Here is a 24,322-nt window from a genome sequence, read left to right on the forward strand (position 1 = left end):
CACACTGCAGCCTGCAAAGCCCCCAGCCACGTGAAGCTCTGGGTGGGTCGCTGGTTATGCTGACACTAAAACCGTCTGATCCCCCTACCACGGGCACCACAGGGATGGGGGAGCAGTTACTCTGTCATTGTCCAAAGACACTGTGATCCCGCCAGAGAGAGGCCATCTCCAGGATTGGGTCAGGCACAGAATTTGACTCAGGTGGCAGCGGAAGGAAGGAAGGTGGACTGGATCTGAGGTCTGGGGAAGCAGAAAACCAGGGTGTTGGGCGGCTGTGGATTGAGAAGACCGGGGAGACTGACTTGAGGGCTGCACAGATCTCTATGTTTAAGGGCTGTGGGGCTGGAAGGGAGAAAATCAGACTCCCCATATCACCAGCCATGTGGCCAGGATCAACTAGACTATACCACAGTAACAACCCCCAAATTCCAGTGGCTTCACCCAACAAGTTTATTTCTCACTCAGTCCATGTCTGGCTCAGTCAGTGGGGGCCTCTTCTACAGTCCCTTGGACACACAAGCAAGTGCCATCTCAACATGTGCTTCTGGAAGGGAGAGGCAGAAAGAAGGAAATCAGGGGTCTCTGTGCCAGCCTGGAGACGATCCGCATCCCTTCTGCTCCCAACTCAACCAAAACTCATCCTGTGACTCCACCCATCCACAAGAGGGCCAGAGGCTGAGCCTTCAGTGTGTCCAGAAGGAGAACTGGATTTCGGTGGCAATGCTAACAATTACCCAGGCTCTGAGGCTTCACAAAATACTCACTATTCCACTTCTCAGTCCACTGAATCCAGACATTCCTTCACCTCCTGATGACGCACTCTGGGAGGTGAGGGCAGGAATACACGGCTTGGCTGGATGGTGGGTTGAGCCGGGACACTTCTGTCTCCAGAACAGATGATCCACGGATCCACTGCTGCCCCCTCACTGCAATCCCCTGGCACCGCCACCCTCACCCACCCCTACACACACACATCAAAGCAGCAAAACAAAATGAGAGCCAAATATTTTGGTTTTTATTGAACTCACTGGGCTCAAGGACAAAAAGAAAAAAAATGGGATGAAAGAGGAGTAGGATGAAAGCTTGAGAGAAAGACAGATCCCCACAAACACCCCAGGCCTGGGAACCTGTCCCTGAGAACAGCAGTTAGGGGTCCAGGCAAGCTGCTTTCCAATTCTTCCCCTGCCCTTAAAGGTGCTAGCGACAAAGGGGACCACATGTCAGACCCAGGCACACAGTCCTTCTGTGCCCAGTTTCCAGGCTTTTCCAGAGAAGGAAGCTGGGCTGGTGGCTCTAGGCTTGCAAGAAAGAGAACGTAGAAAGGCATGGTAGGAGAAGGAGTTTGGGGATGGGGGAGGATGAGGGAGAAAAGCTCAGAAACCCAAGCTGGGCATTCCAAGAGGCTGGAACAAGAGGCTGCCCCAAGTAGGACAAGAAGTGAAGCGGTTCCTTTCTTTCGGAGGGGCTACTGCGCATTGGACTTTAGTCAGCGGCTTTTAACCCTGGACGCTTCTGTGCTGGTCTCTCACAGCTCAGGGCCCAGTTTGTATGATGTCAGGGCCATCTTGGCTGCAACGGTCCCCATGTGCAAAAGAGAAGGTTCAGGTGAACTGAGAACAGGGAGGATAGAAGGGTCTGGAGGACCCTGAGGAACTGGTCCTCCTCATGCTTGGACCTTTCTTTCTTCTTGGGTAGTATTTGGGAGTGGTTAGATGGAGACGCTGTTCTCAATGAGGGGAGGGTCCAGGTAGGTGTAGGGCAGCGCCAGACCCTGGTTCCGCTCCTGGATGTCCCTTGAGATCTGGGCCAGGCGGCTCTGGAAGGCGGCGATGCTCCGCCTCGGGGCCTCCTCTGTGAAGTGCTCATCTGGGTAGGTGCCCAGGGGCCTCTGGGAGGACATCAGGTAAGAGGTCAGGATGACATTCCGGATGGGATGGGGAATAATGAAGGACCACATGTAACAGCAAATCCAGTCAAGGTGGCTTCTAGTAGCACAATCCAGTTGCAGCCATTGTAAACACTTGCCCCAAACTGCCACCCCATGATCCTGACACGAGGCCCCCCAGCACCCAAACCCCAAACAGAGTAGGGGACAGAATGTGACGTAGGAGCCAGCCAACCCGAATTCAGTACTGCCTCTGCTGGCAAGCCTCTGCCTGTTACTTTGACTCTTTGAGACTCAATTCCTGCATCTGAAAATGGATGGGTTGAACCAGAAAAAAAAATTTTTGAGGCAGGGTCTCACTCTGTTGCCCAGGCTGGAGTACTGTGGTGTGATCATAGCCCACTGCAGCCTCAAACTCCTGGGCTCAAGAGATCCTCCCACCTTGGCCTCCCAAAGCACTAGAATTACAGGCGTGAGCCGCCGTGCCTGGCCTAGAAAATCTTTAAAGGTCCCTTTCATACCTGATCCAACTGATCTGTGAACTAAAAGAATGAACCACACTTCTCATACAACCTAGATCAACATAAACACTGCCCAGGAAATATACCCAAGAATATAACTATTACTTCACAATTTCACAAAATTCAACTCCTGAAAACAGCCAGCATCCTGGTTCTAAGGTATCTTCACAATCAATCACCGTGATGGAACTTTTGCCAACACAATCACCATCATCCTCCACTGCCACAATTTACAGCACGGCCAACCACAATCGAGAAATATCACTATGAGCTCCAGTCACTGCCATCCTGTGTACAGGACTGTCCCTCCCTCATGATCATATCACACAACCAGCTCATCACGACAACGCAGAGGTCCAGCCTCCTAACCAGCACACACTTCCTATTTACTAGAACCTTCATATAATTGTTGCCAATACTACTGATCTTTTTTTTTTTTTTTTTTGAGACAGAGTCTCGCACTGTCGCCCAGGTTGGAGTGCAGTGGTGTGATCTCAGCTCACTGCAAGCTCTGCCTCCCGGGTTCACGCTATTCTCCTGCCTCAGCCTCCCGAGTAGCTGGGACTACAGGTGCCTGCCACCATGCCTGGCTAATTTTTTGTATTTTTAGTAGAGATGGGGTTTCACCGTGTTAGCCAGGATGGTCTCGATCTCCTGATCTCGTGATCTGCCCGCCTCGGCCTCCCAAAGTGCTGGGATTACAGATGTGAGCCACCACACCCAGCCAATACTACTGATCTTTAACAAATTCTTTTTCTTGTTTTGTTGGATTGGCGAAGCCCTCCAGATCAATGTTAAATAGCAGCAGTAATAGTGGGCATTGGGTATTGTTTTCTTGTCTCTGACTTTAATGAATAGATATCTATGGTCTCACCATAAATACAGTGTTTTCTGAAATATACTTTTGGTTTTTTTTTTTTTGAGATGGAGTCTCGCTCTGTCACCCAGGCTGGAGTGCAGTGGCACGATCTTGGCTCGCTGCGACCTCCGTCTCCCGGGATCAAGTGATTCTCCTGCCTCAGCCTCCCGAGTAGCTGGGATTACAGGTAGCCACTACCATGCCTGGCTAATTTTCTTATTTTTAGGACAGATGAGGTTTCACCATGTTGGCCGGCTGGTCTTGAACTCCCAACCTCAGGTGATCCACCTGACTCAGCCTCCCACAGTGCTGAGATTACAGGCGTGAGCCGCTACACCCAGCCTAAAATATACTTCTAATCAAAAATCCTTAAGGGGGTTGCATTTTACACTGAGTTTTTATTAGTAATGGCTGTTCACATTTATCAAATGCTTTTTCAGCACATATTGAGATAATTATATGGTACACATCTTTACTGACGTAATGAATTATATTGCTAGATTGCATAAGGTTGAACCAACCTTTCATTCCTTTCATTCCTAGAATAAATTAGACTTTATCATGGTGTATTATTGTTTTATTATTTACTATTGGCCTTCATTGGCTGATATATTTTTAAGATTGTTGTAGCTAAGTGGAATAAGTATATATATATATTTTTTCTTTTTTTTTTGAAACAGGGTCTCACTCTGTCACCCAGGCAGAAGTGCAGCGATGGGATCACAGCTTACCGCAGCCTTGAACTCCCAAATTTAAGCAATCTTCCCACCTCAGCCTCCTGAGTAGCTGGGATCACAGGCATACGCCATCATGCCTGGCTAGTTTTTTTGTTTTTTGTTTTTTGTTTGGAGAGACAAGGTCTCACTATATTACTCAGGCTGGTCTTAAATCCTGGGCCCAAGCGGTCCTCTCACCTCTGCTTCCCAAAGTGCTGGGATTACAGGTGTGAGCCACTGCACCCAGCCTTATAATTTCATTTTTGTAATAACAGCTAACATGTAAGCACTTTACGTGAACCATCACAACCATACATCAACCCTTAAGACAGGTATTCTTGTTATTCTCACTTTAAAGATAAGGAAATAAAGCTTAGAGAGGCCATTACATAACTAAAGTCATATGGGTGGTAGGTGTGGATCTGGGACTAGAGCCTTCCAATGAGACCCACTGCCCTTCCTAAGAGTACTACCAGCAGGGCACGGTGGCTCACGCCTGTAATCCCAGCACTTTGGGAGCCCGAGATGGGCGGATCACCTGAGGTCAGGAGTTCGAGACCAGCCTAACATGGAGAAACCCCATCTCTACTAAAAATACAAAATTAGCCAGGTGTGATGGTGCATGCCTGTAATCCCAGCTACTCAGGAGGCTGAGGCAGGAGAATCACTTGAACCCAGGAGGCAGGGGTTGAGGTAAGCTGAGATCGCACCATTGCACACCAGCCTGGGCAACAAGAGCGAAACTCCATCTCAAAACAAACAAACAAACAAACAAAAAAGAGTACTACCTTTGTTAGGTGCTGACTCTATAATTCAACAAAATAATTGAGGAAACTTCCACCTTTTGCTATGCTTTCAAGTAGTTTGAATGATTTAGGAATCATTTGTCCCTTGGAGGTTTAAAGGGATCAGATCTTTTAAAACCTTTTATAATTTGTATGGTTTTTTCATCTCTTCTGGAGTTAAGTTTTAGGTATTTTATTTTCCTAGAAAAGCACTCATTTCGTCTAGATTTCCGAATCTGTTTGCATAAAACTGTAAGCAGTATTTTATTATAATTTTATTATAATTTTAAAAATCAGCTGGGCACAGTGGCTCACACCTATAATCCCAGCACTTTGGGAGACCAAAATGGATGAATCACGAGTTCAGGAGTTCCAAAACCAGCCTGGCCAACATAGTGAAACCCCATCTCTGCTAAAAAAGAAAATACAAAAATTAGCTGGGCATGGTGGCGCACACCTGTAATCCCAGCTACATAGGAAGCTGAAGCAGGAGAATCACTTGAACCCGGGAGGCGGAGGTTGCACTGAGCCGAGACCGCGCCACTGCACTCTAGCCTGGGTGACGGAGTGAGACTCTGTCTCAAAAAAAAAAAAAGTAAAAAATCTTCTCTGCATTTGTGGTTATATGCCTTTCCCATTCCTAATGCTATGTATTTTTGTTCCCTTTCTTTCTCTTTTTTTTCCTCCTTGATTAGAATTATCTAGGCCAGATGCAGTGGCTCACACCTATAATCCCAGCACTTTGGGAGGCTAAGGCAGGAGGATCACTAGAGCCCAAGAGTTCAAGACCAGCCTGGGCAACATAACAAGACTCTGTCTCTACCAAAAATCAAAAAATTAGCCAGGCGTGGTGGTGCCTGTGGCCTCAGCTGCGTGAGAGGCTGGGGTGGGAGAATTTCTTGAGCCCAGGAGTTTGAGGATGCAGTGAGCCGTGATCACGTCACTGCACTCCAGCCTGGGCGACCCTGTCTGGAGTTGACCAGGCTTTTTTTCAGACAACCTGACCCTGTCGAAAGAGAGAAAGAGAGAGAGAGAAAGAGAAGGAGGGAAGGAGGGAAGGAGGGAGGGAGGGAGGGAGGGAGGGAGGGAAGCAAAAAAAATAGTGCCACTTCTGGGCCTAGACTTGAAGAAATCTGAAAGCTTGTTTTCAATCTTGGAAGCCGGCCACCGTGCTATGAGGAAGTCCGGCTATCCTGCTGGAGAGAGACCCCTTGGAGAGTCCTGGGGGATAAGACAGCATATGGAGAGAGAGAAAAACCACACAGGTGCACTGAGGCCCCAGACATGTGAGCAAAGCCTTCTGGGAGCTTCCAGCCCAGCCCGGTCACCAGCTGATCGCATGCAAGTGTTTTACCCTAGCCAGTACCCTCTGGACTGCCCAGCCTAGCCCTGCCCAAATTTCTGATCCAGAGAATCTTCAGAAAAAAGAAATATGTCTATAGTTTTTTTATTTTATTGTATTGTGTTTTTTTTTTGAAATAACAAGTTTTATGTTTTTAAAATCAGGTTGACATCTAATTTCTGTTTTTCTTTTCTTTCTTACTTAAAGATGGGGTCTTGTTATGTGGCCCAGGCTGATGTGCAGTGGCTATTCACAGGCATGGTCATGGCACACTGCAGCCTTGAACTCCTAGCCTCTAGGAATCCTCTCACTGCGGCCTCCTGAGTAGCTGGGACTACAGGCCTGTGCCATTGCACCTGGCTTAATACTTGATTTCTAAAACTGTAGCATAGCCATCAAAAAAACAGAACACACGCACACACACCAAAGAAAGAAAGAGAAAACAAAGCAGAAGACAGAAATATGACACTGGATTCAAAGCCTACTTACTAGCTCTGCGCTGTTGAACAAATTGCTGAATCTCCCTGAACCTCAGTTTTCTCCCCTGTGAAGTGGAACTACCATTTATTGAACATCTATATGCCAGCACAGTGCCAAGCTTTTTTTTTGAGATGGAACTTCACTCTTGTTGCCCAGGCTGGAGTTCAGTGGCACCATCTCGGCTCACCGCAACCTCCGCCTCCCGGGTTTAAGTGATTCTCTTACCTCAGCCTCCTGAGTAGCTGGGATTACAAGCATGCATCATCATGCCCAGCTAATTTTTGTATTTTTAGTAGAGATGGGGGTTTCACCATGTTGGCCAGGCTGATCTCGAACTCCTGACCTCAGGTGATCCACCCACCTTGGCCTCCCAATGTGCTGGGATTACAGGCGTGAGCCACCACGCCCAGCTGCCAAGCATTTTAAATAGAGCTATGTATTTGTTTCATATTTTAAAATCATGTACACAAAGGATCTGATTTAATAACTGAGACATGATAGCTCCTCAGTGACAGCTGCCACTATTATTGTTGTTATAAGTTTCCAAGTTAAACTTTCTATAGTTTATAGGAGAGAGCCCTCCACCCTCATCCTGTTGTCTACTTATCCGTCATCCCTCTGGGAGCAGATAGGGACAGGAAACAGAGTACTGCCATTCCCAGGATATAAGGTAGCAAGTTAAAACTTGCCAGGAAGATCAAACATGTGGGATCTTTCTTTTTTTGTTTTTGTTTGTTTGTTTGTTTTTTGTTTTTGTGTCACCCAGGCTGGCGTGCAGTGGCGTGAACATGGCTCACTGCATTTTTTACCTCCTGGGCTCAAGTGATCCTTCCACCTTAGCCCCCCGCCCAAGCAGCTGGGACCACAGGCACACACTAATATGCCCAGCTAATTTTTGTGTTTTGGGTAGAGACAGGGTTTCACCATGTTTCCTAGGCTGCTCTTGAATTCCTAGGCTCAAGCAATCCACCGGCCTCAGCCTCCCAAAGTGCTGGGATTGCAGGCACGAGCCACTGTGCCCAGCAACATCTGGAATCTTTCTAGCACCAAAGGGAGTCAAGCGTGAGAAATAAGGATATTCACCTGTTAGAGAGCTTGTGTGCAAGACGGCTGGATGGAAACAAAGATGATGGGAACCAGTGATAAAGGGCTACTTGCCTGGCCTAAACTCAGATATTGGCCCCTCTCTAGCCTCCTGCCTCCAAAGTTGCCCTTTGCATCCATTCACACAGCCACAGGAGCACCCTAGCTAAAGCAGATTTAACCATTGGGCCTCAGGCTTAAAAGTCTTGATTGGCGGCCAGGCGCGGTGGCTCACACTTGTAATTCCAGCACTTTGGGAGGCCAAGATGGGTGGATCACAAGGTCAGGAGTTCGAGACCAGCCTGGCCAACATGGTGAAACCCCGTCTCTACTAAAAATACAAAAATTAGCTGGGCACAGTGGTGGGTGCCTGTAATCCCAGCTACTTGGGAGGCTGAGGCAGGAGAATCGCTTGAACCTGGGAGGCGGAGGTTGCAGCAAGCCGATACCGCACCATTGCACTCCAGCCTGGGTGACAGAGCAAGACTCCATGTGGGGGGGTGGAGGAAGCCTTGATTGGCTCCCCTTTGTCTTCTAAATGAATACTGTGCAGACAAAGCCCTACCTTCCTCTCCGCTCTGCTATTTCCATTTGTGATCCTACAAACACACCAGTGATTTCTCGCCTTCGTTCCTTGGTCCTGTCCTTCCCCCTCCCTAAAAAAGAACCCTGCTCCTCCTCTCTGTCCAACTCCTACTTGTCCTGCAGATTTCAGCTTAGATGTCACTTTCTCCAAGAAGCCTTCCTGGGTTCCCCCAGACCCATTTAGGTTCCTCAGGGCCCTGTCCTTACCCCTATCACCGGACTGTAAGCTCACAAGGACAAGGTTCATAGCTGCCCATAACAGTGTCTGGGTCACCACTGGTACTCAGGAAGTGTGTGTTCAATGGAGAAATTAACATGTAAGTAACTCCTACAATACGGTGGTGCCCTTTTTCATTGACATGTATGTCTCCTCAACTAGACCACAGGCTTCTTGAAGGCAGGAAGTTCTCATCCAACATTATAGGCCTGGTGCCCAGTGCTATGTGGACACATAGGAAGTATCCAACAAATGTTTGTTGAATGTTTGCATTAACACATGAGTAGTTGATGGATGAACAGTCAGATAAATGGATGGATGGACAGATTGGTAACTAAACTGGTATTCGCTTCAGTCTATGTCTTTTGGGATTATCATTTTCTGAAGAAACTGAAGAACCCAAGGCAGTTCTGCAGTAAACATAAATCCCGTCGGTCAGTCCTCAAGCCCCCAGACAAAGCCATCACCACCCCCACTGGTGGCCCTAAAGAACCCTACTCCCCTCAACACCCCCTATACACACCTGGTCCTTGGGTTCTTGGCTAACCAACCAGAAGAGGAGGAGGTTGTTACAGCTGATGTTCACTTCAGGGAGGGTGTCTAGGTAAGTCTTCAGGGTGGTGGTCCCCTTGGTCTGGGGTGGGGGCTGCCTCATGGATGATGGAGCATTGGGCATCCAGGCCCCAAAGTCATGCTGTGGAGACCCCCATCCCAGTTGGGTCAGTTGGCCAGAAGGGGAGTATCACCTCCCTCTTCATCATCCCTGATTCCACCTCTACCATCCTAGAGGTGATAGTTGGGAAACGAGGGGATCACGGAAAGGCAAGAGAGTTGGGAAATGAGGGGATCATGGAAAGGCAAGAGAGGAAGGGGTAGGGAGTGGAAAGTCCCAGAAGTGGGGCAGGAGGCCAGCTTACTCCTTGTCACTCCCCGCCCAGTGTTCCAGGACTGGGTGGGGTGAGTCACTAGGGAAGGAGGTGGCCCCAGAGTGGAGGTAATCCTAGAAAAGGGCCTTGGGTTGGCATGCCATACAGAGCAACCTGCTACTCCACCTGGCTGGGTTCTAACCATGAGAGGAGCCCCTAAGTTCCTCTCCCAAATTAACATCAACTTGAGTCACCATTACGACCTTGGACCCAGCTCCACCCAGTCATCACCCAATGCCAGCCCTTCACCCCACTCAGCTGCCCCTCCAACCCCAAGTCTAATCATAAACCCACCCCAACTCTGACCCACCCAAGCTCTCAACCCGAATTCAGGCCTCAAGTCCATTGCTGAGACCTGATGTCCCCAGGCCTGCCCTTTGTAGCCTCACCTGCCCACTGTTGACAGCAGCATGCTGGGCAGAGCAATTGAAGATGATTGCAGTGAGGAACTTCACCATCTCTCCTGGGGTGCACAGCCGGCTTGGGAAGCCTGGGTGTGGGGAGGAAGGGTAGAGGGTGTGGATGGAAGGTACTGGATTCCTAGGGCCAGCTCAGGACTGGGGGTCACCACAGGGGGAAAGTGAGGAAGTAGGGAACACCGAGCCACGACTGTCTTGTTGGGCTGAAGTTAGGGATGGCCATCACCAAGGTTTGTGGTCTCTGAAGTGGGTCAGGATAGGAGATGGGGGCTGGGATATGGCCAGAAAATCCCCGGCAGGCAGGGCCAATGACAGAGCCAGCTTCAAGCCCAAGTGCCCAGCTGCCTCTCCCTGACTTCCAAGGCACTTCGATCCGCAGCCCCTATTAGGATGTAATGATTTAATCCTACCCAGTTCACCAAGATTTGTTCAAGCACCCAGTATCCAACCATCCTCTGCTGGGCTTAGCAGCAGAGACCGATGCAGAGGGCGTGTTACTCAAAAGCTCACAGTAACGGAAGCAGAAGGAAGCTTCTAAGACCAGAGCTTGGCTCTTTGAGGAGAGGGCAGGCAGGGCAGAAAGGGGCACCAGGAGCAGAGTGGTTAGTGGAGGCCTCCTGGAGGACAAGAGGGGCCTTGTGAGTTGAAAGATGGATGAGCCTTGAATGGAAAAAAGACAACAGAGAAAAGCATTTCAGGACTGGAGAGGGGAGAGCTCCAAGGCTCAGCCCTTGGTCCCTTTGTGCTGTGCCTCACTCATCTCATCCAAGTCCATGGCTCTAACCACCTCCCACTGGCCAACAACTCCCAAATTCCCATCTCTGGCTGTGCCTGGCTCCTGAGCTCCAGACTCAGCCGTGGGCATTACCCTGCAGGCAGCTTACCTGACGTCCCCACCTAAGCATGTACACCACCTCACACTGCACACTGGCAAGAACAAATGCCCGTCAGATTACGTCACCCTTCGCTAAAACCCTCGGAGGGCTTCCTATCTCACTCACCTTGTCATAGCCCTACTTGATCTGGCCCCAGCCCCTTCTCCCACTTCATCTCCTTCCTGGCTGTTCACTTATTCGACTCCAGCCATGAAGGCCTTCCTGATAGTTCTCAAATGCACCAGCACATTCAGAACTCAAGGCCTGCACACTTACTATACTTCTGCCTGCTACTCTTGCCCCAATTATCCTCAGAACTAGCACCTGTACTTCCTTCAGGCCTCTACTAATGCATCAGCTCCTGAGAGGCCTGCCCTGGCCACCTCCCTGAAACGATCTCTTTACCTTGACACACCGTATCCCCTGATGCTGTTTCAGTTTTCCTCTTAGCATTCATAACCACCTGACATATGCTTGTTGATTCTCTCTTTCTCTCTCCAAAAGAATGTTAAGCTCCACTAAGGCCAGAATTTTTGTCTTTTTCACTACTAAACCTCAGCACCTAGAACAATACTTAATAAATAGCAAGAGCCCGGTAATTATTGGTTGAATGAAGAAATGCATGAGAGGGTAAGAAGCCAGAGCATGGGAGGCAGAAGTGGGAAGATTGCTCAAGCCCAGGAGTTCAAGACCAGCCTGGGCAACATAGCAAGACCTTGTCTCTACAAAAACAGTTTTTAAAAAGGTAACTGGATGCAGCAATGTGGTGGTGCATGCCTGTAGTCCCAGCTACCAGGGAGGCTGAGGCATGAGGATCACTTGAGCCTGGGAGGTCAAGGCTGCAGTGAGCTGTGATCATGCCACTGCACTCCAGTCTGAGCAACAAAGTGAGACCCCGCCTCAAAAAAAAAAAAAAAGCCAGAGTGGGAAGTCATGGGGTATTAGCAGGGTGAGGGAACAGGGAGGGGACCTAATTGGAGGTGAGGCTGCAGCGGCATGCAGGGCCATGTGGTTTCTGGGCAGTATTTCAGAGGATTAGCAGGGTGGTGGCCCTGCAGGCTTGGCGGGCAAGCAGTGAGAGGTGGGAGAGGTGGGACTGGTTGAGAAGCAGCTGCCACAATTCCAGAGCACTATGAGGAAGACTACAACTAGGGTGGTGACAACAGGGATCAGCCACCTAACTGGATTTAGGAAGACAGAGAGGGGAATATGAGTCAAAGAGAACTAAGGTTTGGAGTCAGGCTGACTGGACAGAGGCTGATGCAACAGAACAGAGAGGTTGGGAGGCAAGACCAGACATCTGCCTGGGAGTGTGTGGGAGTTTTCTGAAGGCTCTGTTCCTGGTTGAGTCTCTAAACTCAGAGGCTGAGAACAAAAAAGTAAAGCAGGCAGACACACCTGTAGTGTCAGCTACTTGGAAGGCTGAGACGGGAGAATCGATAGAGTGCAAGAGTTTGAGACCAGCCTAAGCAACAGAGCAAGACCCTGTCTCAAAAAAACGAAACCAGAGCGAAAACAAAAAATAAAAACAAAGAAGGGGACAGACCATCTATAGGAAATTTTCTGTAGTTCATATTGCCTACTTTTCCCCCATCGGAATATGGAACCTGACCAAAATGGTGAAAGAAACCCCATCTCTACTAAAAATACAAAAATTATCCGGGCGTGGTAGTGTGCGACTGTAGTCCCAGCTACTTGGGAGGCTAAGACAGGAGAATCACTTGAACCGGGAGGTGGAGGTTAACGAGTGTGTTTTCCCTTTTTAAATACTGTATGTGAATCTAGAATAGGTTTGTACTCATTGAAAGAGCTGTTGTCAATCTGAAGAATGTTCTGATGCATTAAATCAGAGAAAAAATGTAATAAAGTAAGACAGGAGAGTTGAATTAACCTCAGACTGACTGAGGTTAATGAGTGTGTTTTGCCTTTAAATACTGTATATGAATCTACAATAGGTTTATACTTGTTGGAAGAGCTGTTGTCAATCTGAGGAGTGTTCTGATGCATTAAATCAGACACAAATGAAATAAAGTAAGATAGGAGAGTTGAATTAACAGTAATTACATCCCCCTTTGGGCCTTAAGTAGGAAACAGACACCCCCAAATATGAAACAACTGCCCAAGGAGGGAGGAGCTGTCAGGATCAGCACTGATCATGATTAATAGGAGGTTTGCAAAACACAGGGAAGGGTCACCCTTTAAAAACTCCAAGGCCGGGTGCGGTGGCTCACGCCTGTAATCCCAGTACTTTGAGAGGCCGAGGTGGGCAGATCACCTGAGGTCAGGAGTTCAAGACCAGCCTGTCCAACATGGCGAAACAGCGTCTGTACTAAAAATACAAAAATTAGCCAGGTGTGGTGGCAGGCGCCTGTAATCCCAGCTACTCGGGAGACTGAGGCAGTAGAATGTCTTGAACCCAGGAGGCAGAGGTTGCAGCAAGCCGAGATCGTGCCTCCACACTCCAGCCTGGGCGACAAAGTAAGACTGTCTCGCGCCGGGCGCAGTGGCTCACACCTGTAATCCCAGCACTTTGGGAGGCCGAGGCGGGCAGATCACGAGGTCAGGAGATCGAGACCATCCTGGCTAACACGGTGAAACCCTGTCTCTACTAAAAATACAAAAAATTAGCTGGGCGTGGTGGTGGGCGCCTGTAGTCCCAGCTACTCGGGAGGCTGAGGCAGGAGAATGGCGTGAACCCGGGAGGCGGAGCTTGTAGTGAGCAGAGATCACGCCACTGCACTCCAGCCTGGGCAACAGAGCGAGACTCCGTCTCAAAAAAAAAAAAAGACAGACAGAAATGAAGAGAGGTTGGTGGCTGGAGGGGCCACGTGGCAGGACAGGAAGGGGGGTTTGAGAGAAAGTTCCCAGAATCCTCTGAAGTCCAAGATGGCTCCTACTGCACGTTGCAGAACATTGACAGAGCTCAGGAAGCTGAAATGAATGGGTGGGCTTGTGGAAAGTTCGAGGGACCAGAGGGGCACAGAGCAGTGGATGCAAGCAAGGGCTTTGGAGGCAGTCGGAGCTGGCTCGGAACCCGCCTTGCGCAGCCTTCTTTGTGCCTCTTTCCATATCTGCTAATTGGGGATATTAATAGTATCTTCTTCAAAGGCTGGTCAATAAATAACTGATGGGAGTAGGGGGTGGCTGAGCAAGTGCTAGCTCATCAGAGCTACACGGGAAGTGGGATAGAGAGGGGATACCTGAGCTTTCCCGGCCCAGGAACGCCTGAGCAAAAATCTCGCCAACCCAGGCCTGCAGCTCCGAATCCTGCTGCACAGATGCGTCACTGGGATAATAGTAGCCCACGATTTCTGAGACAAAGCTGCAGGAAAGAGAAGCTGGTACCACTGGAGTAACCACGGGCTCAGGCCTGGCCAGAAAACCGAGGCCCACTGCTGCTCAGGCGGCAGAGAGACAGATAGCCATGGGGGTTCAGTGGGGACCCCCAGGTGCAGCTGGAATCTGAGTGGCCGGGCTTCCCTTAAGTCCCACTCACTGCTGAGCCATGGGTGCTCCACACCTCCTTCCTGCACAGGGGCCTGGGGGCTGGGTAGGGGAGTGTACGAAGAGTCTGATTCATGCTGCCACCCCCCTCCCCACCCAGGAGGAAGGAAGACCTGCCTGCCCGAGGCCCCAGCCCATGCTTAAATGATGCATCAGCCCTGATACTCTGACTCCACTGGACACCCGCTCCTTCCCCTGCATCCACACACCCCCAAGCCCCTCTCTGGACCGCAGCTACCTGCCATTTCAGACGGGACCCCAAACTCAATTCATACCCTCAAGAATTCCCTATGCTAGGGTGTGAAAACACCTGAAATCCCCAGGCGCCATGAGCGCAGGGACCACAGTGTCCCAGGCCAGGAGACCGTGGTGGGACTGCTGGTCCCGCCCCGCACCTCGCACCTCTCAATGGCCGCCCAGATCTTCAGGCCGTCGTCTCGGTAGTGGTAGTTGGGGATAGCCAGGACGCCGCGGGCCCGCAGGCTGTCCGGAAGGCAGAAATTGGTGTAGGTGAAGTGGGCCAGGCCCGTGCTCATGAGGTAGATGAGGCCTTGCCTCCCGATGGACGTGACCTGAGGACACAGCACAGCTCGGCTCCCGGGCCGGCCCAATCCCCACCCTAGTGTCTGGGCACGAGATAGGGCTGGGGACTCGGCCAAAGGAAGGCCTTCTTCGGTTCGTGAAGCAATCCACTGATCAAATACCCACGAGGGCCTGCCTGACGCAGGCTGCGCAGCTTGACGCCCCATTACGTGCGTGGGAGGAGATCCTTAGGTATTTGGTAACTAAAAGAATGAACTGAAAGCCGGAGAGCCTGGCTGGGCTCAGGGTCAGCTGAGGGTACTGCTGGGGCTCAGGATGAGGCTGCCCTGCCTGTGGACTCGTGGCCCGGCGGGGCTGGGGGCGGTGGGCGGGGGCGGTGGGGCTGCCGGGCCGGGGGGGGACAGGGTCTGTGAAGGGGGCCGGTAGGAGACCGGAGACCGGCGGAGTGGGCGGGGCTGGTGGAAGAGGCAGGGATTGTACAGGTGTCCTCACACCCCGGGTGTCCTCACAAGGGGCTTGAGCGCAGAACAGGGCTTGGGGGCGGGTAGCGGGGCAAAGCGTCTTCCGGGGCTGAGATCAGTGACCCGGCAGGGAGGCCGCACCTGGTCCACGAGGCCCTCGGGGTTGAGCAGCGTGGCCCTCGCGATGGTGTTCACCTGCAGCGTGTATCGGGTGTGGGGGAGTAGGAGCTGCGAGCGGAGCGGATCAAGTAAGCTGAAGGCCGGGGACAAGGCCGCCCGGCCCCTGCCCCGCTGGGCCCCCACCCGGGGTCGCGGACCTTGTAGATGGGGTGGCAGAGCGGCAGCTGGCGCAGCGTGGCCATGGCGAAGGCCTCGCACAGCAAATGCGTGCACAGAAAGTGCGTGTTGTTTTCGTGCACCAGGAACTCAGAGTTGCGCACCCACGTCTTGGCCAGCAGCCAGTCCCATTCGGAGTCAGTGGGCAGGAAGATGGGGCTGTTGGGCCCGGGGGTCTGGCTGAGCTGCGTCCGAAAGGAACGAGGGGTGATGGGGCTCCGGGCTGCCGGTTCGCGCCTGAGCCCCCATCCCGGGGCGGCGGCGCCGGGCTCACCTGGATGGCCAAGGGCACCAGCGCCCCCTGGGGGCTGAGCCACAGCAGGCACAGTGGGGCGGCCACGTACTGCTGGCGGCCGTTTAGGCAGTGGGTGGGGGCCTCCGCCAGGATCCAGTAGTCCGCTAGGAAGATGTTCCCCCTCTGCAGAAGGTACACAGAGGCTGAGTGTCCCTCCCTACCCGCGCTCCACTTCCCTCCCGTTTCCCTGCCCACTTCCACCCCAGAGAGGAGCTGAGGTCCCCAGCTGAGGTCTCAGAAATTCTTGGTGCCTGAATTAATGGCCAAAGTGGGGTACCCCGCCCTTCCCAGAATGTCCGGAATGAGGTCTAGCTGAGTCCCTCCTTGTGCAACAGCTCGCCTGCTAGGACAAGCCAGCGTCCTCTCCTCCTCACCTCATACCTAGTCCTTCCCACTCTCAACTCAGATGGAATCCCCTTCTGACATCTGAGCGCCATGTTCATCCAGCAACAGCTAAATGAACACATGAGAACTGACCAACCATGTCTCTAGCTTTCTGGAGGAGAATGCCTGAGGGCTTGACTGCCCCAAAAAGACTGGGTCAGCCTCTTCTCCGACAACCTCAGAGCTCCTAGTTCTCCGTGATTTTCCCTGATGCATCTGGAGACCCTACCATTGGCCTGTCCTAAAACAGCCTTCCTCTAGGCCTCAGCACCTCTTCAGGAGGCCTCAAAACAAGGGCAAGCCTTCCTCCAAGATGTCCCTGCAGCCACCCTGCGCGTTCACACCATTTCACCAGGCCCCATCTCAGGCCTCAAAGCCTCCCAACTCCAATCTGACCCTCATCCATATCTGCTCTACTTAAAGTGTGCAGGACCACGGCTGCCCAGAGGATGAGGCCCACAGGTGAAATGCAGCCCGGGCCATTTCCATACCCTCCACACACATCCCTTGTCCATAATGGTGACACACCCACCTCCCACCTATCAGGCCCACTGCCCAGGTCCTTACCCACCTCTAGCTCTGTCTGCAGGCATGTGTCCTGTCCCAGCAAGGGGGCCACCATGTCATTGGTGACAGGCAGCTTGCTGGGCAAGCTGGAGATGCAGTGGAGCATGACAGGATTGACACCATTCAGGTACTGGTACCCGAAGAAGTGATCTTCACACCAGTGCTCTGTGACATACTCTGGGAGACAAGAGAGGGGACCAGTTGGTCTAGAAACTACTTCCCTAGATCCTAGTCCTGCCAAGTCCTTTGCTCATCATTGTGGTTTAGGTTTTCTTCCCAAAAACTCTATGAGGTAGGAATCATTATATCCTCAATTTAATACTAGACCCTAAGGGTCAGAGAGATGGAGTGATTTGCACAGCTGAGTGGCAGAGCAGGGATTTGAACCTAAGCCTTTCTGGACCCAAAGCCCGGAGCACTCGGTGGTTGGAGTAGGGGAAGAGAGTCATGTGTCCCTGATCAGGATCAAGATTCCCTAAATGACTGCGACCCTCTCCCAGGCAAGCAGAGTGTCTCTCTCTCCTGACTCCTCTGTTTTTATCCCCTCCTCAGAGAAGGTGCTTTGTTCTCCAGAGGAATCTGGAAGATGCCATCAGTGAAGCCAGGAGCACCTCCCACTCAAATCCAGCAGTCTCCCTGGGAGCGCTGGGAGAGGGCCCTTTCCCAGGAAGGAGAGGAAGGGGTCTGAGCACGAGATAAGGTGAGGAGCAGACATCTCCTGCCTGGCTCTGCTCACTTGTCGTGAAGGTCTTATGGCACCAGAAGATGTTTTGCATGTCATCCAGCTTCTTCCAGGAGCCCTTGCGATCCAACAGCCCTCGAAGCTTCATTCCCAAGGACCTGATGGGAGAGGAAAAGATGAGGGTGAGGTCTGGGGGCTAGAGTCTGCTGGGAATCACTGTGTCCCCCTCTGCCTGGAGGAACTGACAGGGTCCGTCCCCAGAGTAGAGATGCCTAACAATCCACATGGGAGAAAAAGTCTAGTGCCCAGTGGAGGCTCTGTGGCCTCGGAAGACCCTGGTTCGTATGCAGCCATCCCTAAGACAGGTCATTGCACTTGCACATCAAGTTGGCACACACGGCCCTATGGTGCAGACAAGCCGCCCTCACTGGTGTTTTGGCCTGTATTCTCCAAGCTGCCCTCTTGTCACAGACCTCCACTGGCTCCCCTCTGCCTACAGGACAGAGCCCCAGCTGCCAAGCCTGACTAGCCCATGGAGATCCCCACTTGCCAGCTTCTACCAACCTTTCCAGCATTTTCTCCCACCCTAGGCATTAGGCAGGGCCAACCAAGACCCGCTCTCCAAACATGCAGAGACATGCTTTGTACACTGGTTGGTAGAAGAGGGACTGACACGTGGAGGGATGCATACTCTTCATTTTGTGGATGTCTGTACTGTTTGAATTTTTACAGTGAGCATTATTTTTTTTCCTTCTTTTGAAGATGGGATCTCCCTGTGTTACCGAGGCTGGAGTGCAGTGGCTGTTTATAGACACAATCATAGCTCACTGCAGCTTCAAACTCCTGGACTCAAGCAATCCTCCTGCCTCAACCTCCCAAGTAGCAGGCACCACAGGTGTGCCCCACCATGCCCTGCAACATTATTTTATAATATGGAGAAACATGCTTGAAATTAAAACGGCTTTCCCCCACTTCCAGGTCTTCATTTAAGCTGCACCTCTGGTAGAAAGCCATCTACTCCATCTCTATGATAAAAATCTATCTGTTCTAGGCATGGCTCAGAAGCAAAGTCCTTTATGGAGCATTGCCTGAACACCTCCTTGGACACATGAACTCCTCCATGAACACATGCCTTGGATCTTTCACACTCATCATTTCCCACATTGTATTGTAAGCCCAGTGGACATATATCATCCCCATTATACTATGAGCTCCTTAGGGCAAGGACTTGGCTGTGTCTGCCCCACCATATCCAGTTCATAATATGCACTCACTAAATAAGCTAAATCAAAGGAAAGGGAATGGAGGCCAGACGCGGTGGCTCACGCCTATAATCCCAGCACTTTGGGAGGCCAAGGCAGGCAGATCACCTGAGGTCAGGAGTTCAAGACCAGCCTGGCCAACATGGTGAAACCCTGTCTCTACTAAAAATGCAAAAATTAGCCAGGCGTGGTGGTGCATCTCTGTAATCCCAGCTACTCGGGAGGCTGAGGTGGGAGAATTGCTTGAACCCAGGAAGTAGAGACTGCGGTGAGCCAAGATCGAGCCACTGCACTCCAGCCTGAGCGACAGAGTGAGACTCCATCTCAAAACAACAACAACGACAACAAAAGGAATGGAACATGGAACAAGTAGGCCTGTGGCAATAGGTCAATAACATAGGATGTATAAAGATGTAATGTGGGCTGGACGTGGTGGCTCACGCCTGTAATCCCAGCACTTTGGGAGGTGAAGGCAGATGGATCACCTGAGGTCGGGAGTTCGAGACCAGCCTAACCAACATGAAGAAACCCCATCTCTACTAAAAATACAAAATTAGCCGGCATGGTGGCACATGCCTGTAGTAGTCCCAGCTACTTGGGAGGCTGAGGCAGGAGAATCGCTTGAACCCGGGAGGCAGAGGTTGCGGTGAGCCAAGATCGCGCCACTGCACTCCAGCCTGGGCAACAGGAGTGAAACTCTGTCTCAAAAAAAAAAAAAAATGTAAGGTGCCCTGAATTGTGGGCACCTGGGGAAGGGAGGGCGGCAAGGGGGGATGAATGATCTGACAGGCCCCGGAACGATGTCACCTGGGCTCCTAAGCACTCACTCACTCACTGCACAAACACTTGCTGGGGGCCTGCCCAATTAACACCCAGTGGGTGGGAAAACCACGAGGAGTTCAATCATGAAAGCAGAGGCTGAGGAGTCTGGGTTCAGGGAGAGGGGAACTGGGGAGCACAAGGGGGAGACAAGGGCAGGAAGGGGGCAGACGGCATGTAGAGAGGAAGACTGTGGGGCAGGGAGAGGGAATGAGTCCAGAGAGGAGGGACTGGGGCAGGGAGAGGGGATACTGGGGATAGGGAGAAGGGGCAGTCTGGGAGCACGGGGAGGGGGATGGATGGGCAGAGATGTCAGATGTTCATTAGAGGGGCAATGGCCTCACGCAGGGATGGCATTGAAGAGCAGCGAGATCGTCTTGGTGGCTGAGTATCGAATATTGGGCTCCATGTACATCAGGGATGGGATGTCAATTTTCATGGGGAAGCCAGGCAGGTACCGATTCCCACTGCTGGGGGTCGGGGCAGTAGAAAGACAGAAACCAGTCAGTGGGCCCTGCAGCCCAGCCCCTTAACTCCTTCCCTCTTTCCTGCTTTCCGAGTCCCCGGGTCTCTCTTATTGCCGGCTCCTCCCCTGCTCTCTCTGTTCCTGAGCTAAAATAACCTCCTCACTCTTGTCCCCTCTGCCAGACCCTTTGGGGCCATCTCCCATCCTGATGCTTGAATGAAACTGCATTGTCATAGACCGCTACCCCTCTTCCTGGCTATCAGGACCCCATCCTCCCGACAGATCTTCCGCTTGACTTCCTTTCCCCTCCTTCCCAGGCTTTAATCTTCACCTGTCACCCTGGTCTACACAAGTTGTCATCTTTGTCAAGGCAAATTTCTTGTCTGACTCCATCTCCTGAAAGCTGTTGACGTCTACCATGCAAGGGAAGCCAGGAGCATAGATCTTCCAGCTTCCAAGGGAAAGAGGTCAGAGATGGCAGGTCATGCTCGGGATAAACACAAGCCTTAGCTTTAAAGACACGACTTCAGATTAAAACTTCAAAAACCACCTACTTTCTGGATGGGTGACAAGGAATTGGACATTTCTCCATGAAAGCACTGGGCTTCACATAGGGTAGCATTTGAGGATGGCATTAATGCCCACACTGGGTTAGAGATGGGTTTGTGTTGAGATTAAAATCATGGCCGGTTTAGTGGGGGAGGATGAGAAAGGACTGAGATTGGTGGATACTTCAGGTCACTTCCCATATTGGGATCTGGGTTACATCAGGGACAGTTGAGGGCTGAGTATGGATTCATTGGTGGTGTTGGGACAACTGTTACTATTGGTGTTCTCAGTTCAGACTCAGGGTCACTATTAAAGTGGGGTTAGGTCCAAATAAGAGTCCTGATCCAAGCTAGGCACACGAGGTTGAGAATGAGGTTAGAGTTAGGAACAATCTGATTAAGGCTGAGGTCACAATAAAGATGGGGAAAGAAGTCAAATTAGGCCACCCTCACCGGTAGCATTCTTGTCGGGCCCGGAGCTCCCGTGTCCTGTGATCCAGGAGGAGGGGAAGGGAGTCCTGACAAATAGTTCTTGCTGTGGGGAATGAAAATTACTCTTGGTATAAGTCTCTTTTCAAACAACATCTTCTGCAAATATTGCCTGAACCCCCTGACCCTTGAACCCAATCCGACAGCCACATCCCTGTGAAACATGTGGCGGTGCCCCCACGTTCTTTGAGTGTTCATCAGTAGAAGGGATTCAAGACAGCTTCACCCCCAAATTATAGCAATCTTCCCGATTGTTGGCATGTTTATCTCCCCTCCAGACTATAAACTCCCTGAGGGCAGAAGTCGTCTTGTATGCATTTTTCTTTTTTTTTTTCTTCCGTATTCCCGGTTTCTAGCATGGTGCCTGGCACCATGTGTATAAGATGCACTTTAAATGACTGATGAACAAATATATTTTGTGAAGCTATGGATGGATGTGCTGTGGAGATGGATGAGTTTATAGTGAGGTCTATGGAAAACTTATTATGGACCATGGGGTAATATTCATTTGCCTCACTTTGACCTAGAATATCCCTCCTTCATCCTGAGCCTCCTCCCAACACCCAGAGCAGCCCTGCTGTTGCCTCTCCAGATCAGATAGCTCTGGAAACTGAAGATACTCAAGCCCAGCATCCGCGGAAGGCCCCAGAAATTCAACAAGGAATCCTAGCAGCACCTCTCAGGGACTTCATCCACACTAGAAAAGCTAGTAGTAGGGGAGGGAATGGGGCCTCTCCAGCTAAAATCTCTAAGCAGTCAGGGCTTCTCTACCTGTTAAAATCTAATGACTCAGCGTGCAGGTTAGTTCCTCTCAGAGGTCCGGAGGAACTCACTCTGGAGAAGTGCAGAGGGAGGCTGTGGAAAGCAAAGTGCTTCCTATGTGTATGAGAGAAGGGCGCGTGCCTATATGAGTGTATCTGTCTATGTGAGTCTCCAGAAGAGTCAATACTGTCTGGAAAACCCTCGCATTTCAGGGCTTGAGAGGCTCCCTTTTTTCAGAAAACATCTACTTGGGAGCCCAGAGTTTCTGACCTCAATCTTATTCCCTACACTCTGGGGCTTTGTGAGACCCCACTCCTAATCCCAAAGAACACCTTCTGCAGTACAGTGTAGTCCTCGTGCCCGGCCCACCTGTTCCCGGCCTCAGCTCCACGGTGCGGTAACCTTCAATCCACTGATAGCAGGGGAAGTGGGATACAGTACCATCCGGTTCGGTGACACAGATGCGGCTGCAGTACCAAGAGTCCTTGCGGAAGAAAGCGTAGCGCTCCTTGTGTACACGCAGCAGCAAGAGCTCACCAAGCTCCGCTGTGCAACGCACCTTGTACTTCTGTACCTAAGGAGACCAAGACAGCAAGCAGGTGAGAGGCGGGGAACTGCCAAGGCGGTCCTTGCGCCTTGCAAGATGCATCTACACCGAAGCCTATTCGGGCATACAAACCTGAGCTGCTCCCAGCCCCTACTGGGCTTTTGTATAAATTAGAAAAAGGTTCCCCGGGCCGGGAGCGGTGGCTCACGCCTGTAAACCCAACACTTTGGGAGGCCGAGGCGGGTGGATCACCTGAGGTCAGGAGTTTGAGACCAGCCTGCCTGATGAAACCCCTTCTCTACTAAAAATACAAAAAATTAGTCGGGCGTGGTGGCAGGCGCCTGTAATCCCAGCTACTTGGGAGGCTGAGGCAGGAGAATCGCTTAAACCCGGGAGGTGGAGGTTGCAGTGAGCTGAGATCGCGCTACTGCACTCCAGGCTGGGCAACAAGAGTAAAACTCCATCTCAAAAAGAGAAGAAAAGAAAAAGGTGCCCGAGCACAGTGGGCACTGCATTTCACTAGGTTCCTAGGCCGGCTGGGAACCCTTGTGGAGGCCACCTGGGGCTGGCAGAGGCAGGCAGATCCCCTCCAGATAAGAGGAAACCCAGGCTCAGAGAGGGGAAGCGACTTGCCCAAAGCCCACTGTCAATTATGGGAGGAGTTTAGGAGCCAGGGGAAGTCCCTCGACTCCAAGTCCAACGCTCCTTCCTCTCCACAGTCCTACCTGGATGGAGTTCGTCATCTCCAGAAAAGACAGCGACCTCAATAGGGAAGGCGAGGAGGTCAGGGCCGGTATCCTGAGTTCAGCAGGATCTCAAGAGTCCAGGAGGAATACTCCTCCCGCCTGCGGCCCCTGCCCCTCAGAGGTCGCGCTTCCCTGTCTCCTTTGTACTCACCGATCCAGAGGCGAAGTCCCTGCCCATTCGATCTAGCCGCTGCTTGGGGCTTTCACCACACGTGCCCACCAGTGTGACAGAGATGTTGTCCAGTGTGCCGGCCCTCAGGTAGGGACCAGTGGTCACACACAGGCGGTACACTGCCATGATGGGAAGGAGGAAGGGATGCCCTGGCAACGCTGGCCGCGGCAGCAGCCGGCCTGGAGGAGGAGAGCGGCAGGCCGGACAGGGCTGGGTTTCTGGGTGGAGGGCTAGGGGCTGCGGGGCAGGGTAGGGCTGAGCAAGGGCCCAGCTCTCTCTGGGATGTTCCTGGGCTCTCTCTCTCCGAAGCTCCCTGCTGGCGGCTCGGGCTCCCTCTCCCCGCCCACAATCTTGCACTCTAATACTTGTTTGCTTGCCTCTGACACAGCCGGTCCCTCTGGCTGGCTCACCCAGATGGATATCAGGAGCCTGGGTTCCACTGCGGAGGGAGGGACCAGATGCTGAGATGGAGAGAAGGAGGAGGTGACGCCTGTATAATTGGAACACTGCCCTCCGCCTGGTCAGCGGCCCGGACTGATGCCCTGGAGTACTTGTCCGCCCACTCCCCAATGTCCCCCAAGATCTGTTCCTCCCCATTCCCAGGCAGAGATGAGCACAGGGCACCTGCATTCCTACGTGTGAATCATCCGTGTAAATCACTAAACAGTGGAGAGTTGCACTTGGTCATAAATCACACTTGACTGCAGCCACACGCAGGTGAGTCGCACACGCATTCCAGCACATGTCAAATGGTCAGGAACAGCTCCCCTATCACCCCATACACCGATCCCCCCACGCCTGGCCCTCTTTGTCCCCAGTCTTTGGCACGCCCGACCTCATTCTCTGCTCTGGAGTAGGGCAGGTAAGGAAAGCGAAATACAGCGCCGGCAAACAGCGTCTGAAGGCCCCGCGTGGCATTCTTTCCGCTCCAGGACCGCCCTGGGCCTGCGGGATCCTGGGCGGGAGCCCGGGTGTCCGGGATCTGGGCCACTTGGGACTGGGGAGGAACCTCTCGGAGAAGCCCATAGCCCGCAGCGGCCCCGCGC

General features: G+C 51.9%; 1 protein-coding gene across 1 annotated transcript; it reads right to left on the reverse strand.

Moving 5' to 3' along the window:
* Positions 1 to 994: 994 nt before the first annotated feature.
* ALOXE3 (arachidonate lipoxygenase 3) lies at positions 995 to 24,200 on the reverse strand. The gene is made up of 16 exons (XM_024235150.3): positions 24,112 to 24,200; positions 23,256 to 23,715; positions 22,181 to 22,385; positions 21,014 to 21,095; positions 20,344 to 20,463; positions 19,891 to 20,016; positions 17,520 to 17,623; positions 16,788 to 16,960; positions 15,812 to 15,955; positions 15,519 to 15,722; positions 15,343 to 15,429; positions 14,600 to 14,769; positions 13,894 to 14,015; positions 9,789 to 9,889; positions 8,997 to 9,167; positions 995 to 1,888 (listed from the first exon to the last, which is right to left on the reverse strand). Exons 1-16 carry the CDS (start codon positions 24,192 to 24,194, stop codon positions 1,709 to 1,711), a joined length of 2,532 nt encoding a protein of 843 aa, XP_024090918.3. The 5' UTR covers positions 24,195 to 24,200; the 3' UTR covers positions 995 to 1,708.
* Between the last annotated feature and the right edge of the window lie 122 nt (positions 24,201 to 24,322).

The sequence above is a fragment of the Pongo abelii genome, chromosome 19 (assembly GCF_028885655.2).
Source record: "Pongo abelii isolate AG06213 chromosome 19, NHGRI_mPonAbe1-v2.0_pri, whole genome shotgun sequence".
NCBI classification, from domain to species: domain Eukaryota; kingdom Metazoa; phylum Chordata; class Mammalia; order Primates; family Hominidae; genus Pongo; species Pongo abelii.

What these genes read in the sequence shown, in the direction of transcription:
- ALOXE3 (XM_024235150.3), bottom strand. Translation starts at nt 24,194, where the DNA reads ATGCCACGCGGGGCCTTCAGACGCTGTTTGCCGGCGCTGTATTTCGCT. An exon ending in GCCTGCAGACAGAGCTAGAG is followed by an intron (nt 15,956 to 16,787) that starts GTGGGTAAGGAC and finishes TACCTTCTGCAG; the next exon opens with AGGGGGAACATCTTCCTAGC. An exon ending in CCGAGGGCCTCGTGGACCAG is followed by an intron (nt 14,770 to 15,342) that starts GTGCGGCCTCCC and finishes CTGTGTCCTCAG; the next exon opens with GTCACGTCCATCGGGAGGCA.